At 45.4% G+C, this 17769-nt stretch overlaps 1 protein-coding gene across 1 annotated transcript in view; it reads left to right on the forward strand.

The window, feature by feature from the left end:
* The window catches only part of epha10 (EPH receptor A10), a gene marked incomplete at both ends in the record, with an annotated part of 157252 nt that extends 149951 nt beyond the window's left edge, over positions 1 to 7301 (forward strand). The window contains 3 exon segments of the mRNA XM_084311875.1: positions 3552 to 3742; positions 5353 to 5517; positions 7187 to 7301. Coding sequence (XP_084168001.1) covers positions 3552 to 3742; positions 5353 to 5517; positions 7187 to 7301 — 471 coding nt within the window.
* Positions 7302 to 17769: the final 10468 nt, after the last annotated feature.

A 17769-nucleotide genomic window follows, 5' to 3' on the forward strand; every position in this document is an offset into this window, starting at 1 on the left:
GAGGCACAGTGACACCATGAGGCACAGAGACACCATGAGGCACAGTGACACCATGAGGCACAGTGACACCATGAGGCACAGTGACACCATGAGGCACAGTGACACCATGAGGCACAGTGACACCATGAGGCACAGTGACACCATGAGGCACAGTGACACCATGAGGCACAGTGACACCATGAGGCACAGTGACACCATGAGGCACAGAGACACCATGAGGCACAGTGACACCATGAGGCACAGTGACACCATGAGGCACAGAGACACCATGAGGCACAGTGACACCATGAGGCACAGTGACACCATGAGGCACAGTGACACCATGAGGCACAGTGACACCATGAGGCACAGAGACACCATGAGGCACAGTGACACCATGAGGCACAGTGACACCATGAGGCACAGAGACACCATGAGGCACAGTGACACCATGAGGCACAGAGACACCATGAGGCACAGTGACACCATGAGGCACAGAGACACCATGAGGCACAGTGACACCATGAGGCACAGAGACACCATGAGGCACAGTGACACCATGAGGCACAGAGACACCATGAGGCACAGTGACACCATGAGGCACAGAGACACCATGAGGCACAGTGACACCATGAGGCACAGTGACACCATGAGGCACAGTGACACCATGAGGCACAGAGACACCATGAGGCACAGTGACACCATGAGGCACAGAGACACCATGAGGCACAGTGACACCATGAGGCGCAGAGACACCATGAGGCACAGTGACACCATGAGGCAGCACTTTGGTTGACACGTGTCATGTTAAATGTGCTATATAAATAAATCTGATTGATTGATTGTGTGTGTGTGTGTGTGTGTGTGTGTGCGTGTGCGTGTCTGTGTGTGTGTGTGTGTGTGTGTGTGTGTGTGTGTGTGCGTGCGTGCGTGTGTGTGGGTGTGGCTAATGGTCTTCCTGATATTTGACAGCCGTGCAGCCGGTGAGACTCTGTGTTTGATCTCTGTCCTCGCCGGAAAAACCACATGAAGAAGGAGCGCCGGCTCTTACATACAGTATCTTCTCTCCTCTCGTCTCGTCATTCGTTCGTTCCATTTCCCCCCCGCTGCTTTCACACTTTCTTTCAGCTCGTTTCTCTCTTTTTTTCCCATCGGCATCCGTGCCCCCCTCCCCTTCCCTCCCCCCGTCCGCTGGCTCCCTGCCGCTCCCTCCACCTCTCTGAACCTCCACCTCTCGGTCCGCCGAGGCCGTTGGATCTTATTAAGAGAGCGGCGGAGCCGCGGTGCCTCTGTCGGCGTCCGCAGGGCCTTAAGTCTCCTCTTAAAGTCCACCATTGAGCTCCGTGACAAATCCTGTTTCTCGTAAGGACGTATCCTTTCCTCTCCCTTTCTTCTGGCCCCCAACCCCCCGTCGCCCTCCCCGTCCCCTGCCCGTCCCCGAGTGCCACACTGCACTTAAAGGAGGGCTAAATCCCTCCAGAAAAAAAATATGCCGGCTTCTTTCAGGAAATGTAAAGTGTTGCTATTTGAGGCTTGAGGAGATGGCTGAGCCGATAGGTCCCCGCCGGCATTCCGTGGGAAGCCTGTTATTTACAAGTCGCGAGTGGAGCGGGGTGTTTTTCTCTTTCCCCTTTTCTTCTCTGTCCAAGTCACTTCTTCCACCCGTCTTTAGTCCTTCAAAGACGTGGTTACTTTTGATGCATCTGTAGACAGGGGTGTAAAAAGTACCCAGAAATTATACTGAAGTGAAAGTATGGGTACCGTCTCAAAATCGTACTCGAGTAAAAGTCTGAGTATCTGGCTAAAAACAAAAAAAGTAAAAAAGTTTCTACTTTTAAATGTACTTAAGTACTAAAAAGTTAAAACTTTTTTCCTGACTGTCTATTCTTCTGATAGCAGGTGTTTAATCAAAGATCCCCGCTTTCTAGTCTTGCACAAGGACCAATCAGCATGGGTATGGGCGGGTTCATTTTCCATTGATGGGGATTTGATTGGCTGTTTTTAAATAAAGTGCGGCCGCATGATTAATAACGTTAACGTCAGTTCGACCAGAGGAACAAATATACTAATTAAAATAGTTGGACCTGCGAGATTTGTACTTTGTACTTTGCAGGTCTGCATTTTAAATGTAAGGAGTAAAAAGTATGTATTTTTTCTCTGAAATGTAATTGAGTAAAAGTACAAGTATACACACCTAATAATACTTGAGTAAAGTACAAATGCCCATAAACAGTAGTTAAGTATCGTAACGAAGTACAATTACTCAAGTACTTTACACCCCTGTCTGTAGAGAGAAACAGAACATGTAGTAGTTCAGTGGAAGTTAAACGTTCTCTGCGCGAGGTGAAACGCGTGGGGAGTGCATTGTGGACGACACGGCGGGCTTTAACGGTATTTTAAAGTACACGGGTGGGAGTGTTTGCAAAACTTTGCATAGTTCGTTAAAGCAGCCAGCACTCCATCATGTAAATTCACTCCCGACGTGACCCTCGTCACATTCTAATGCCACAGCAGCGCCGTGCGGAGAGGTGCGTCGTAGGAACCAAACGGATTAGCATGTTACCGTTTCCAAATTGAACGTCCAAAAAGAATATTGCATAATGCAGTTACGTAACAGACGCCATATAAGTGGTTTTTTTCGGCAGCTCTAACCAATATCGGCCCCTTCTCCTCACCTCTCGTCACATTAAACACACTTTATCCAGATGAGAGGGCAAAGGTCAAGCGTGTACTGTAGAGCGATGGGGGGGGTATTGATGCATTAAACAGATACATCATAACAGCCGCTTAGCCAGTTAGCCGAGCCCACCTGTGATCCGGCATGCCCTTTACTTCCCGCGGTTTGATTACATGGAAAATGTCAAACATCAAAAAAGCACTTTATGAATGCTGTTTGGCCTGATGATGAAAGAGAGAGAGAGGGGGAGGGAGGAAGGGAGGGACTGAAGGATGGACGGACGGACGGACAAGAGAGGCAGGGAGAGAGAGAGGGAGAGGGAGAGAGGTGTGTGTGTGTGCAGATGGAAAGCTAGCAGATCGCAGAGGTGGTTTTGTATTTCCAGTTGAGCAGTTTTGTAGGATTTTCATGTCTGGGGGGGAGGAGGCCATGAAAGACCAAAAAAATAAATAATAAGTTAGGTGAGATAAAAAAAACAAAGCTTTTTGTTTTTGAGAGTTTGTAGGTTGTTGAAACGAAGAAGAAAAAAAACTAAGAGCGCTTTATGAATGCTGTTTGGCTTGATGATGAAAGGGAGAGAGGGAGGGAGGGAGGGATGGTTCCGGGGCAAGCTCATCTTGGTTTTTCAGGATACTGTCGTTGTTAGGATTCCCATTCTGTTTGAAACTCCCGTCCCATTACTGACAAGATCATCTGAAGACAACCCAGCATGGGGTATTCTTTAGAGTTTAGATGGCTTCTTTCTGGAGGGAAATGGCTTTCTTGTTCTTCTTAGGCAATAGCTTTGTTATCTGGCATTCCCAGACAAGTAGCTAGACAGGAACAACAACACACAGGCTACTTTGTCATGATAACCTATCTCTCTCCCTCTCTCTCTCCCTCCCCCCACCTCCAGGTGATCAAGGCTATAGAGGACGGGTTCCGCCTGCCCGCTCCGGTGAGCTGCCCTCCCCACCTCCATCAGCTGATGCTGGACTGCTGGCAGAAGGAGAGGACGGAGAGGCCCACCTTCAGCCAGATCCACTCTGCCCTCAGCAAGAGCATCCGGTCCCCCGACGCCATCGGCTCCTCCACCCTGGCCCGCAGGTACGTGTGGGCCGGACGGACGGACAGACGGGGGGGGGGGGGGGGGGGGGGCGCAGGGGCTACTAATTGTGGGGCGACAGTGGCTCAGGAGGTAGAGCAGTCGTCTGGTAATCCGGAGGTTCCCCGTTCGATTCCGCCCTAAAAACATGGCTCAGCAGCAACTCAAATTGGTCTTAATATGGTTTTTATCTCTTTTATCATAACTTGGCTTTTATCTCTCTTTATCATGAGTTGCTTTTAAGGGTTTGCGGATTTTCTTTTAACATTAGTTGACTATGAGTTTTCAGGTTAGGTGTTATTGTTCTTATTTTTAGGGTGTCCTGTCTAGTGTACATGTCCAGTCGTGTTTGTGTGCCTTTTATGTTCCATGTATGGACCACAATGGAAACAAGCCTTGGCTTTATTGTGTTTTATCCATTTTTGACCAGCGTGTTGACACTGTTATTGTTTGTTTTTCACATGTTTGTCCTACGATTGTGTCAAAATAAAGTATTCAATCAATCAAAAAAAAAACTTGTCGAAGTGTCCTTGAGCAAGACACTTGACCTCTAATTGACCCCTTCAACCATTATCTGAAATGAAAAGAAATTAAAGGGGAACTATTTTACTATTTCTTTCACTATTTGGGCACTTTTACACAATTCCTGTGAGTCTATGGAACACCTCTGTAATATATATATTTTTTTTATTCATTGTTTTGTATTTCTAATCAAGTCCTCAAAAACAGCATTTTTCTACCTCAAGATCTCGAGCTGTTTTGAGCCTGGGCTCCTAAACCACTGCGGAGCGTCGTCGTCGCCTGAACATTAACATGCAGCAGTGACTATATGACATCACATATAGGCACATTTTCAAACGACTCAGTTCAGTGAGGGTGAATATTGTGAGAGGAGAATTGGAAGAATGCGCCAATATGAGAATTTTGAGACATAGATCATATTAATATAAGTTCACATAGCTAGGAAACAATGCTAAACACTCAAAAAGGCCATTTATAAGATAGTTCCCCTTTAATAAAAAATCTAACCCTAACTAACCTTACTGTCATACACTTGTCCTAATAAACTAACCTACACTGTTACGCACTCAACATTTTACATTGTTACTCAGCTGATAGAGTTGTGCCCCTTCCTGATGACTTGTCATACAGAACTTGTAAGTCGCTTTGGATAAAAGCGTTCAGCTAAATGACTAAATGTAATGTAACTGCTCCCGATGTTCAGGTTGGCACCTTGCGTTGTCGCCTCCGCCATCGGTGTGTGAGTGAAATGGGTAAAATGTGAGGAACGAAATTGTAAAGCGCTTTGGATAAAAGCTGTTATATAAATGCAGCCATTTAGTACTAAGGAGAGTTGAGATGGGCCAAGTCGAGGCCACGGTCACTGGGAAGCCAGGCTTTGTTTTTGGTATTCTACTCTACGTGAGGACTTTGTGTAAAGGGTGCCCGAATTGATTGATGTCCAGTCTGATTGCTCTCTCTCCCTCTCTCTTTCTCCTTCCCTCTCTTTTCTCTCCCTCCATCGCCTCCTCTTTTCCTCCCTCCCTCGCTTTCTTTCTCCCTCTCTGTTTCTCTCCCTGTTCTTTTTCACCCCCACCCTGTCCCCTTTTAGAACGATCAGCTCCTCCATCACGCTGGCCGACAGGACTCTACCGTCCTTCCCCGCCTTCAACTCGGTGGGGGAGTGGCTGGACGCCGTGGACATGGGCCGCTACAAGGACAACTTTACCGCCGCCGGGTACTGCTACCTGGAGTCTGTGGCCCGCATGACCGTCCAGTGAGTGGCTTCATACATCTACAGTATCTCTCTCTGTCTCTCTCTCTCTCTGTCTCTCTCTCTCTCTCTGTCTCTGTCTCTGTCTCTGTCTCTCTCTCTCTCTGTCTCTGTCTCTGTCTCTGTCTCTCTCTCTCTCTCTCTCTCTCTCTCTCTCTCTCTCTCTCTCTCTCTCTCTCTCTCTCTCTCTGTCTCTGTCTCTCTCTCTCTCTCTCTATATGTCTCCCTCCCTCCCTCTCTCTCTATATGTCTCCCTCCCTCCCTCTCTCTATCTCTTTTTCTCCCTCTCTCTCTTGCTCTCTCAATCTCACTCTGTCTCTCTCTCTCTCTCTGTCTCTGTCTCTGTCTCTGTCTCCATCCCTCCCTCTCTCTCTATATGTCTCCCTCCCTCCCTCTCTCTATCTCTTTTTGTCCCTCTCTCTCTTGCTGTCTCTCTCTGTCAATCTCACTCTGTATCTCTGTCTCTCTGTCTCTCTGTCTCTCTCTCTCTCTCTCTCTCTCTCTCTATATGTCTCCCTCCCTCCCTCCCTCCCTCCCTCCCTCCCTCTCTCTATCTCTTTCTCTCCCTCTCTCTCTTGCTGTCTCTCTCTGTCGATCTCACTCTGTCGATCTCCCTCTCTCTCTCTCTCGCTCTCTCTCTCTCTCTCTCTCTCTCTCTCTCTCTCTCTCTCTCTCTCTCTCTCTCTCTCTCTCCCTCTCTGACCACTTAATTCACCCTGTTTGAGGAAGGGAGGAAAGGAGGATGGAGGAGTTAGTCAGGGATTCAGGAAAGAATTGAAGGAAGGAAGGGAGCATGTGTGGTAGGAGTAGAGTAGCATGGATCTGCTTCGTTTAGTTTTTATTCAGTTTCCATTGTTTTAAGACTCATCGTGTGAAAGAGGAGGTGCTTCCCACACACTGCGTGGATTCAGCTATGCTTAGAATTTGGTTTCGTGTTGGGTGCGAATGAATTGTTCTGAAATGAGATCGCGCACGTTCTCTCACGTCATCTCCCACTGAGCCTGACTCACGTCTGAGTTGCACAGTACATCGTCTTCACGTCTGTGTCCTGTAAAAGCCCTCGCATCTCTTATTAGTGTCGATAGCTGACATCACGTCCCATGTGTAGAAAATATTTAGTTTTCCTCTGGGAAACAAGAGTCCTCAAATTAGTTTCCGACAAGTTGACTTTTAAAAAATAAATTATTTATTTAACATGTTTTAAGAAAAAAAAACGTTTTAACCGTATTGCACATTGCATTTTGCACTGCTAAAATTACTTGCACATTACTCATTACACACATACTTTTTTTTGGAACTGTACATAGCCATCTTTGTTATTTAAAATGTATATAGTACAATATCTACATCCTGATACACACTTTTAGTATTATTGTATTTTTATCTTATTTGACCTGCACTGCACACTTTTAGAACTGTATATAGTAATCTTTAGTTTAGTCATCTTATTTTATTCTAAGCTAAATTTATTATATTTTTCTCATTTTATTATTAAGAATCTATCTTATTATTAAGATAGAAGCTGCTATGGTCGAGGACCACAATAAATAGAATTTCACTGTTCTTGTTGTAAAAGTGACGATAAAGGAATCTGAATCTGAATCTAAGGAGTTCCGCTCTTGCTGTCTGACCTTTCTGACCTTTCTGAAATGTCCCTCCTGTGTTTCCATAGAGACGTATTGAGCCTGGGCATCACCTCCCTAGAACATCAGAAGTTGATCCTGGCTGCCATCCAGACCCTTAGAGCCCAGGTCATCCAGATGCACGGCCGCGGCGTGCAGGTCTAAGACGGACACACACACACACACAGACACACACACACACGCACACTCTCACACTCCAACAAACGCACACACAAGAATGCAGACCTACGGAGGCGCGCAGACAGACCGACGGGCAGACGGGAGAAATGGAGAGAGTTCTTCCAGACTAAAGGAATGAAAAGTAGAGTCAACACTCTCGTCCGATACCACTCCTCCTCTTCCCCCTCTACTCCTTCCTCCTCTACTCCTCTTCCTCCCCCTGCTTTCAACATGTCCTCACTGCTTCCTTGCTCCTTCCTTCCTTCCTTCCTTCCTTCCTTCCTTCCTTCCTTCCTTCCTTCCTTCCTTCCTTCCTTCCTTCCTTCCTTCCTTCCTTTGCTCTCGCAGTCCCACGGGAGACTGGTGTTCCTGTCTTGGCGTCTACAAGGTCGCTGACGAGTGACGTCACCTGACCTTTTCGTAAACTATGTCTGTCTGCACTTTGACCTTTTAATAAGTGTCTGCTCTAACTCTTGGAGGTCTCAAATCGGTGCTTAAAAGACAACACTGAAACGCTTGTGTGTGAAGTCCAGTCCAGGACTGACTCTTTCTAAAGCTGACCTTAGAGCAGCTGGAAAGACCACAGACGTCCAATGCGCCCCAACTTGACTGACTATGGAACAGTGCTGAAAAGACACGTGGAATGACGATTTTGGGCGGAATACCCCTTTAAACCAACCCTGATGGAGACACACAGCGGTCTCTCTCAGAGCAGCTGGAAAGGTCCGAGACGCATCACACCGCTTACCGTACATTAGCGTAGTTGTTTTCTCACTGGCCTGAGATCAGGGTGAACACGACAACACACCCATGGCAGGAGGATGGACCCGCCTTCTCCTCACAGCTGGTTTCGGATCAGATTTGTTTGATTTCAATGACGATTTCAGATCAGATTGTTTTGATTTCAATTAGAATTTTTGGATGAGACGATAAAGACGATTTCAGGGCTGATTTTTAATATCAGAGGTGCATGAATCCTTTCAGATCAGGGGATGAATGCAGGAGGAATGTAGCCGCTGGTCTCAGAACAGCGGGTGCCGTCGAGATGATTACAGTTACAGAGACAGTGCTGTTCCCTGACCAGAGGCACGCAGCGAGTGAGCAGCTGGAAGACCCCCCCCCCCCCCCCCCCGGCCGGGGCAACGGGACATACTTTTGGTTCTTAGGTGCCCAGGGTCACATGTGTGAATAGGTGGCCCACAATTCCTTGCAGCGTCCCATGTCCCTCGTGTATACGTGGGATGGAAACGCTGACACTCTGCCAGCACAGCCGTTTTAAAAAAGATCACCCAATCGGGATTCGGGGGAGAGCGGTCACGTGACACGCGCGCCTGATTGGGTGGTGCCGAGTGAGTCCGTGCCATTTTCACAGCGGCGTAACTTGACCCTACCAGTGTGATGACGGCGGGAATTTGATGATGATGATGATGATGATGATGATGATGAGAAGGATGATCATAATGATTTAACATCAGGAAAATATACAGGGAACTTTGAACTGATGGCGCTGAAGACTAGTGTAAATCAAAAAGCGGAGGGTCAAAATAAAACGTGATTGATTGTTCATTTATCTGTCGTATGTCACTTTGTCCATTTAGCGACTGTTTAGCTTTTCTGTTCCCTCCTCTCTCTCTTTCTTTTTTTCTTTCTTTGTCTTTCTCTCTTTATTTATTTCCTTTTCTCTCTCTCTCTCTCTCTCTCTCTCTCTCTCTCTCTCTCTCTCTCTCTTTCTCTTTCTTTGTCTTTCTCTCTTTATTTATTTTCTTTTCTCTCTCTCTCTCTCTCTCTCTCTCTCTCTCTCTCTCTCTCTCTCTCTCTCTCTCTCTCTCTCTCTCTCTCTCTCTCTTTTCTCCTCTCTTTTCTTCTGTGTGTTTTAAGGCCAGGATGTCAGTATTACCATCGCAGCATCTGCCATAGGATCCTCCATGTCTCCAAGGCGCCATCGATCCCGGGGGGGTTATTGCACTGTAAAGGTCAAATTCCAGGAGACTGGCACATTATAGGATATTTATTGCTATTTATTTCTCTGTTTACAGACGCTTACGGAAAGCCTTCTCCGCAGAAAAGATTGTCGAGAAGGTCATAAAAAGGCTTATTTAATTGAGTTGTTTGGTTTCAGTATTTAAGTAAATGTGAAGCGATCGTCGTTTCCGGTTAGTTTCGTTTCTCTCATGGAATTCTCCTGCGTTGATTCTAGATGTTTTATTACCGAGCGTTCACACTGAGGGATGACGATACCTTTAGTCCCTTCTTTGTTTTTGTAAAAAGAGAAGGAGGGGGGGGGGGGGGAGTTTGAGAGTATTTTTTATTTATGTACTGGTACTGTCGACATACAAATATTTAGGATCTTAACCGTTTAGGGAGGATCCACTACCACTGTATGTAGTGTAACGGTCCAGTGTTTGTGTTGCGGTATGGATGCAGTCCGGCAGAATGTCCGACAGAGTGGCGTTTTCTTTTTCTCATTTTTAGGTTCATCATTGGTTGTGTGTTCTTCTCTTCGTTTTCCTGCAAATCCCAGAATCCTCTCTGTGTTGTTGTAACCCACCTGGCTCCCCTTTCCAGTGTGTAATTCAACCGGGATGACTTGTAGTACCTTGTTTTTGGTGGGCGTGTCACTTGATTATTACATACAGCGACACTCTATATATACGGTACATTCATTCAACGGCACATCCGTTAAGTTTGATCTTTCTGGAATGAAATTAGCCTGTTGTTAACGGGTTTGTATTTGATAACATTTTCTTTTTTTCCTCCTTCCTCCATGTGTGTCTGTAAATCCCGCCCTTTCTCTGTAACTGTTCCATCGAAAATATATAAAACCCATATGATGTCCTTTATTGACACACACACACACACACATACACACATAAACATATCTAAATAACATCTAGACCGACTCTCGTCTCTTTTCACACACACACACACACGCACGCACGCTCGCACACACGACACACACACACACACACACACACACACACACACACACACGCGAACACACATGCACACATACACACATAAACATATCTAAATAACATATCTAGACCGACTCTCGTCTCTTTTCACACACACACACACACACACACACACACACACACACACACACACACACACACACACACACACACACACACACACACACACACACACATGCGAGGAGTGTCCAAAACTTAGTGAAAGCATCAATGATTGCAATTACAACAGGTGAGGTGTTGAAATGGTTCAACAGCTTTTATTCTTGGACACTGAGCTGCAGCGTATTTCACGCCCTCCTCTCTCAGACATCACGCACACACACACACATACATACACACATACATATAGTGTACATACACACACACACACGCACACACGCACACACACCAAACTGGACCTTATCGTCACCATAGCGAATGAAACTCGTGTCGTTTACCTCTTTACCCCCCCCCCCCCCCTTCTTTGTTACTGTGACCATTAGGAGTACATGTTTAATACTGTAAATATGTATTTGAAAATGCGATAAATCTATTTTTATAATTTGTTTGAAGAACAATGTGTTGAATATAATAACTGCTCTCTGTGTTAATAAAGGGTTTTATTTGTTTTGAATTTAGGGCCATAGCCGAGAAACTCTGGTGTTTGGAATATAAAACTTCAAAAAAGAAAAACGTTTCTTTTCTTAGTTTTTTGATGATTTTTACCTGTTAGAAATGAAAACTGATGGCTGTCGCAATATTGAAACGTGTTATTAAAAAATCTCCAATACGAGTGGGATGCCTGTGTCTTGATTTCAGGCGTTGATGCTTTTACAGCAGATGCCATTGTCTGTCGATAGATTGTTTTTATTTTTCATTCACAAGAAAAGAGTCACATTTCATCTCTGAAAACCGAGCACCACATCACTCCAACCCTCATCCACCTCTACTGGCTTCCAGTCAAGTCCCGCATCAACTTCGAGATACTCCTCATCACCTACAAATCCCTACACTCCCTTGCCCCCCCCGCGTCCATCCTTTCTACAACGGAGTTCGGCGCTTTGCGAATCTGATTGGCCACTTGCCCATTTCCGCGTTGAACAGCCTGCAAGGCACCTGGCGTTCTATCGCCATGCTCTAAGACAAACTCTAACCATAACCAACTTCGAAAGAGTGCCTACGCTTAACCGTCGAAAGAATCTATCGCCATGCTCTAAGACAAACTCTAACCTTAACCAACTTCGAAAAGAGCGCCTAAGCTTGACCAGTGTAGACACTTGCGGTCCCACGATTGGGCGTACATGTCACATGACCAGAAATGAATCGCCGAACTCCGTTGTAGAAAGCATACAAGCTGCCCCCCCCCTGGTACCTAGCTGGCTGCGGTCCTCTGACTCCGGTCTCCTCTCCATCCCCACCGCCAACCTGCACACTGTCGGTCCCAGAGCCCTCTGTGTTGCCGCCCCCACCCTCTGGAACTCCCTCCCTCCAGACATCCATTACATCCCTGGACTCCTTCAAATCACTACTAAAATCTCACCTCTTCACCAAATTAAAGTGTCACCAAACGACTCTGCCTGCCTCTGATGTCCTTCCCCTTAATTTGTCTCCCTCTGTATATGATAGAGCAGGCAACTCCTTGGATCTCATATTTTCCCGTAACTCCAGCATCATTAACACCACGGTAACTCCCCTACATGTATCTGACCATTCCTTCATATCCTTCTCACTAACTCTCATGCTTAACCGAAAAGTCTTCACCCCAACTCAAACCGTCTCACTCAGACGCAACCTGCCCTCCCTATCCCCCTCCACCCTCTCCTCTGACATAATATCCGCTCTACCTTTGAGTGACACCTTCTCTGCTCTCCCCACAGAGATGGCAACCTCCACCCTCCTCTCAGCCCTTGCAACCTCCTTCGACAAGCTCTGTCCCCTCGTTGAGAAACCTGCCCGCCGTTCCCCACCCAGTCCATGGCTGACGGATGCAGTGAGAGAACAAAGACAGGTCCTGAGAGCGGCTGAGAGGAAGTATAGAAAGTCACGCCTCACTGCTGACATCGACACATATCACAACCTCTTGTTAACATTCTCCAAAACCATTACTAATGCCAAAGCTTCTTTCTTTCACCATAGGATCGAGGCCTCTGCCAAGAATCTTCGCAAACTGCATGCTACCATGTCCTCCCTCCTCACTCCCCCCCCACCTCCTCCTCCCTCATCTTTTTCTGCCGAAGACTTTGCGATCTTCTTTGAGGAAAAAGTGGAGAACATCCGCAGCTCCTTCTCCCAACCCCCACCCATTCCAAACGCTGAATCGAGAACCTCATCCTTCACTCTGTCATCTTTCTCTCCCATTACAGAAGCCGAGACCCTGACACTGGTAACGTCGAACCGTCCGACTACATGCCAGCTGGACCAGCTACCCTCCCCACTCCTCCAGACCATAGCACCGGACATCCTCCCATTCCTAACTGCAACCATCAACTCCTCACTCAACTCGGGGGTGGTCCCCACCTCCCTAAAACAAGCCAGAGTCACGCCCCTCATAAAAAAACCAACCCTGAACCCCACCGTCATAGCCAACTATCGCCCTGTCTCTCTTCTCTCCTTCCTTTCTAAAACACTTGAACGTGCTGTATCCAACCAACTTACTGCTTATCTCTTACAGAATGACCTCCTAGACCCCAATCAGTCTGGCTTCCGGACTGGCCACTCCACAGAAACGGCCCTCATTGCGGTCACAGAGGCACTTCACTTAGCAAAAGCGAAAGGCCTCTCCTCTGTCCTGATTCTCCTAGATCTATCTGCAGCCTTCGACACAGTCAACCATCAGATCCTCCTCGCGGCCCTCGCAGGAATGGGAGTGGCTGGATCTGCGCTGACATGGCTGACATCATACCTCAATGACCGCTCCTACCAAGTGTCATGGAGAGGGACTCTGTCGGCCACCCGCCCCCTCCGGACGGGTGTCCCCCAGGGCTCGGTCCTAGGACCCCTTCTCTTCTCCCTCTACACTAAATCACTGGGTAACATTATCACATCTCATGGCTTCTCATATCATTGTTATGCCGATGATACTCAACTCTTCCTCTCCTTCCCTCCCTCAGATATCCACGTCTCTGAGCGGATCTCGGCCTGTCTGTCCGACATCTCCGCCTGGATGACGACCAACCACCTCAAACTGAACCTAAGCAAAACAGAATTGCTCCACCTGCCGGCCAAATCCTCCCCCCTGACCGACCTCTCCATCACAGTCGAGAATGCAGCTGTGACCGCGTCGCCGACCGCCAAGAACCTTGGTGTTGTCCTCGACGACCAGTTGAACTTCTCTGCTCACATCGCAGCGACAACCAGAACCTGCAGATTCCTCCTGAGCAACGTCAGAAGGATACGCCCCTTCCTGACAAAAGAAGCCACCCAACTCCTCGTCCAATCAACAGTCATCTCCCGCCTCGACTACTGCAACGCACTGCTAGCTGGCCTCCCGGCCACTGCCACCAAGCCTCTTCAACTCATTCAAAATGCAGCGGCCCGCCTGATCTCAAACCTACCGAAGTCAGCCCATGTCACCCCACTTCTTAGGGACCTGCACTGGCTCCCCATTGCTGCACGTATCCGCTTCAAGGCCCTCGACCTAGCATACCGTGCGGCAAAGGGAACCGCTCCCGCCTACCTCCGGTCAATGGTCTCTAACTACACACCCTCAAGACCCCTACGCTCTGCGTCTTCTGGCCGCCTCAGATCTACTCCTATCCAAGCTCCCGGAGGGTCATCAAAGAGAAGCCGCCTATTCTCAGTCCTTGCCCCACAATGGTGGAATGAACTACCCATCCCAGTTAGGACAGCCGAATCCCGTCCAATCTTTCGCCGTCGACTAAAGACTCACTTCTTCAACCATTATCTGAAATGATAAAAAAAAAAAAAAAAAAAAAAAAAAAAAAAAAAAAAATCTAACCCCGACTAACCTTAATGTCATGCACTTGTCCTAATAAACTAACCTACACTGTAACACGCAACACTTTGATGAACATTGTTACTCAGCTGATAGAGTTATACCCTTCTTGCTGTCTTGTCGCACAGAACTTGTAAGTCGCTTTGGATAAAAGCGTCAGCTAAATGACTAAATGTAAATGTAAATGTATATGTCCCTCTGATGTCCTTCCCTTTAGTTTGTCTCCCTCTGTATATGATAGAGGTATATGTCCCTCTGATGTCCTTCCCTTTAGTTTGTCTCCCTCTGTATATGATAGAGGTATATGTCCCTCTGATGTCCTTCCCCTTAGTTTGTCTCCCTCTGTATATGATAGAGGTATATGTCCCTCTGATGTCCTTCCCTTTAGTTTGTCTCCCTCTGTATATGATAGAGGTATATGTCCCTCTGATGTCCTTCCCTTTAGTTTGTCTCCCTCTGTATATGATAGAGGTATATGTCCCTCTGATGTCCTTCCTTTAGTTTGTCTCCCTCTGTATATGATAGAGGTATATGTCCCTCTGATGTCCTTCCCTTAGTTTGTCTCCCTCTGTATATGATAGAGGTATATGTCCCTCTGATGTCCTTCCCCTTAGTTTGTCTCCCTCTGTATATGATAGAGGTATATGTCCCTCTGATGTCCTTCCCTTTAGTTTGTCTCCCTCTGTATATGATAGAGGTATATGTCCCTCTGATGTCCTTTCCCTTAGTTTGTCTCCCTCTGTATATGATAGAGGTATATGTCCCTCTGATGTCCTTCCCCTTAGTTTGTCTCCCTCTGTATATGATAGAGGTATATGTCCCTCTGATGTCCTTCCCTTAGTTTGTCTCCCTCTGTATATGATAGAGGTATATGTCCCTCTGATGTCCTTCCCCTTAGTTTGTCTCCCTCTGTATATGATAGAGGTATATGTCCCTCTGATGTCCTTCCCCTTAGTTTGTCTCCCTCTGTATATGATAGGGGTATATGTCCCTCTGATGTCCTTCCCCTTAGTTTGTCCCCCTTTTCTGTTAAGCGCCTTGGGTTCCTTGAAAGGCACTATATAAATTTAAGAAATTATCATTATCATTATTATTATTATTATTATTATTATTATTATTATTATTATTATTATATTATTATTATTATTATTATTATTAATATTATTATTATTATTATTATTATTTTATTATTTTATTATTTTATTATTTTATTATTATTATTATTATTATTATTATTATTATTATTATTATTATTATTATTATTATTATTATTATTATTATTATTATTATTATTATTATTATTATTATTATTATTATTATCTCACACAATACCAGTACAGAGACAGAGTGCACAGACATTCTGCATGTGTTCTATGTCTTCAGTGCTTAAGTTAAGAAGGGGAAATCTCATGGAATTAAAAGTGTATTTTTGTGGATTATGTCCTAATCCAATACTCTTTACTTTTATCCCTGCAAAGTGTACTCTGTAACAGACTATTTGGAAAAAAAGAAAATCCAAAACGTGATTTAAGACCATGTGCTGTATATTTATTCATTCATGGAAATGTATTTAATTTGCACGATAAAGCATCTAGTTTTTTAGGGAGTCCTAAAAACAAAATACAAAAACACCTAAAACACAATACAAAAACACGTAAAGACACAATACAAAAACACGTAAAGACACAATACAAAAACGCGTAAAAACACAATACAAAAACACCTAAAAACAAAATACAAAAACACGTAAAGACACAATACAAAAACAAGTAAAAACACAATACAAAAACAAGTAAAGACACAATACAAAAACAAGTAAAAACACAATACAAAAACACGTAAAGACACAATACAAAAACAAGTAAAAACAAAATACAAAAACACGTAAAAACACAATACAAAAACACGTAAAGACACAATACAAAAACAAGTAAAAACACAATACAAAAACAAGTAAAGACACAATACAAAAACACAAAGACACAATACAAAAACAAGTAAAGACACAATACAAAAACACATAAAGACACAATACAAAAACAAGTAAAGACAATACAAAAACACAATACAAAAACACGTAAAAACAATACAAAAACACCTAAAAACAATACAAAAACAAAATACAAAAACACCTAAAAACAATACAAAATACAAAAACACAATACAAAGACAACCAACAACAACATCAACAAGATAAAAACAATTAAAGCAATGAACATAACATATAACACACAGACTAAAATAATACCACTAATAATAACCATTCAAAGCACGGGCAGCTAGTTTTAACATGGAAATAAAGTAGTTTTAGAAGTTTAGTCAGAAGGATGTATATAGCTCCACCACTGAACCCTTGTCTGCATGCAGCACACTGCAGGGCAGAGGATCTCACCGGTACTGACTCGGCCCGCTCTCATACACACCTGGGAGCTGCGCATTACATGCCGGCCTTCTACTGTGGGCCGCTGAGCCCGTCCAGCGGCACAGTGAGGGGATTAAGTGCATTGCTCAAGGGCACGCGGTATCATCAAATCAAAATCAAATCAAATTTATTTATAGGGCCCGACAACACACGTTAATGTCCCCATGGGCCGTACAGGTCTTCTTTAAACAAGTCAAGAAGACAACATAACAATAAGTCAAGAACAGAACAAGAACACAATAGGGTCCAAATTTTTTTTTAGATGAATGCAAATAAATGAAAGAATGCAAGCACTCCCAGACATACCCACGCGAAGGTAAGGAAAAACTCACTAAAACCTAACAATAGGGAAAAAAGCTCCACAGGCGGTGTGGAGGAGAGAAACCTTAGAAGGGCCATTCAAGGGGGGATCTCCCTTCTTAGATGTTGGTGATAGTAGTGTTGCAGACGGACAGTTGGTAAGCATGCACTCATGTGTGTGGTGAAACACAGATGAGTGCATGCAATAGCAACTGTACATTTTGAAAAATTAAAGATAGAGCAAATAGCGATAGCAACTGAACATTTTGAAAGATTAAAGATAGAGTTGATAGCGGATCTATTTGAGGCACAGGGGCGGCGTAAAGAGGGTCACGTCCTCCCCGTCTTAGTCACGGGACATTCAACACTCCGGTCGTTGCTCAGGGACAGCCGGAGACAGGGAGATAGGGGGTGGCGCAGAGAGGGTCGCGGACTCCTCGACATCATCGCGGGACATCCGGCACTCCGGTCACCACTACGAGACCTCCGGAGACAGGGGGGCACGCAGAGGGGGTCGCAATCTCCCGGCCTTCGTCACGGGACGTCCAACACTCCGGTCAATACTCCAGGACAGCAAGTCATAGGAAGACAGGGAGACGGGACAGGCGTTAGACAGCTCATGAGATTGTAGTAGGCGGACATAGCAATAGATACAAGTGGTAGGCATATATGTGAATGGAGTAGATATATGAAGTAAGCGTATTATGTGAATAGAATAGAAGTACTTAACCCAGCAATGAAACCGTGTTGACTGTTAATCTGTTAACAGTCTGTAATCAGTTGACAGGACCACGGACAGACGGCGGTGAATAGCTGATCCAA

This window comes from Notolepis coatsorum (assembly GCF_963971535.1).
Source record: "Notolepis coatsorum genome assembly, chromosome: 4".
NCBI lineage: Eukaryota > Metazoa > Chordata > Actinopteri > Aulopiformes > Paralepididae > Notolepis > Notolepis coatsorum.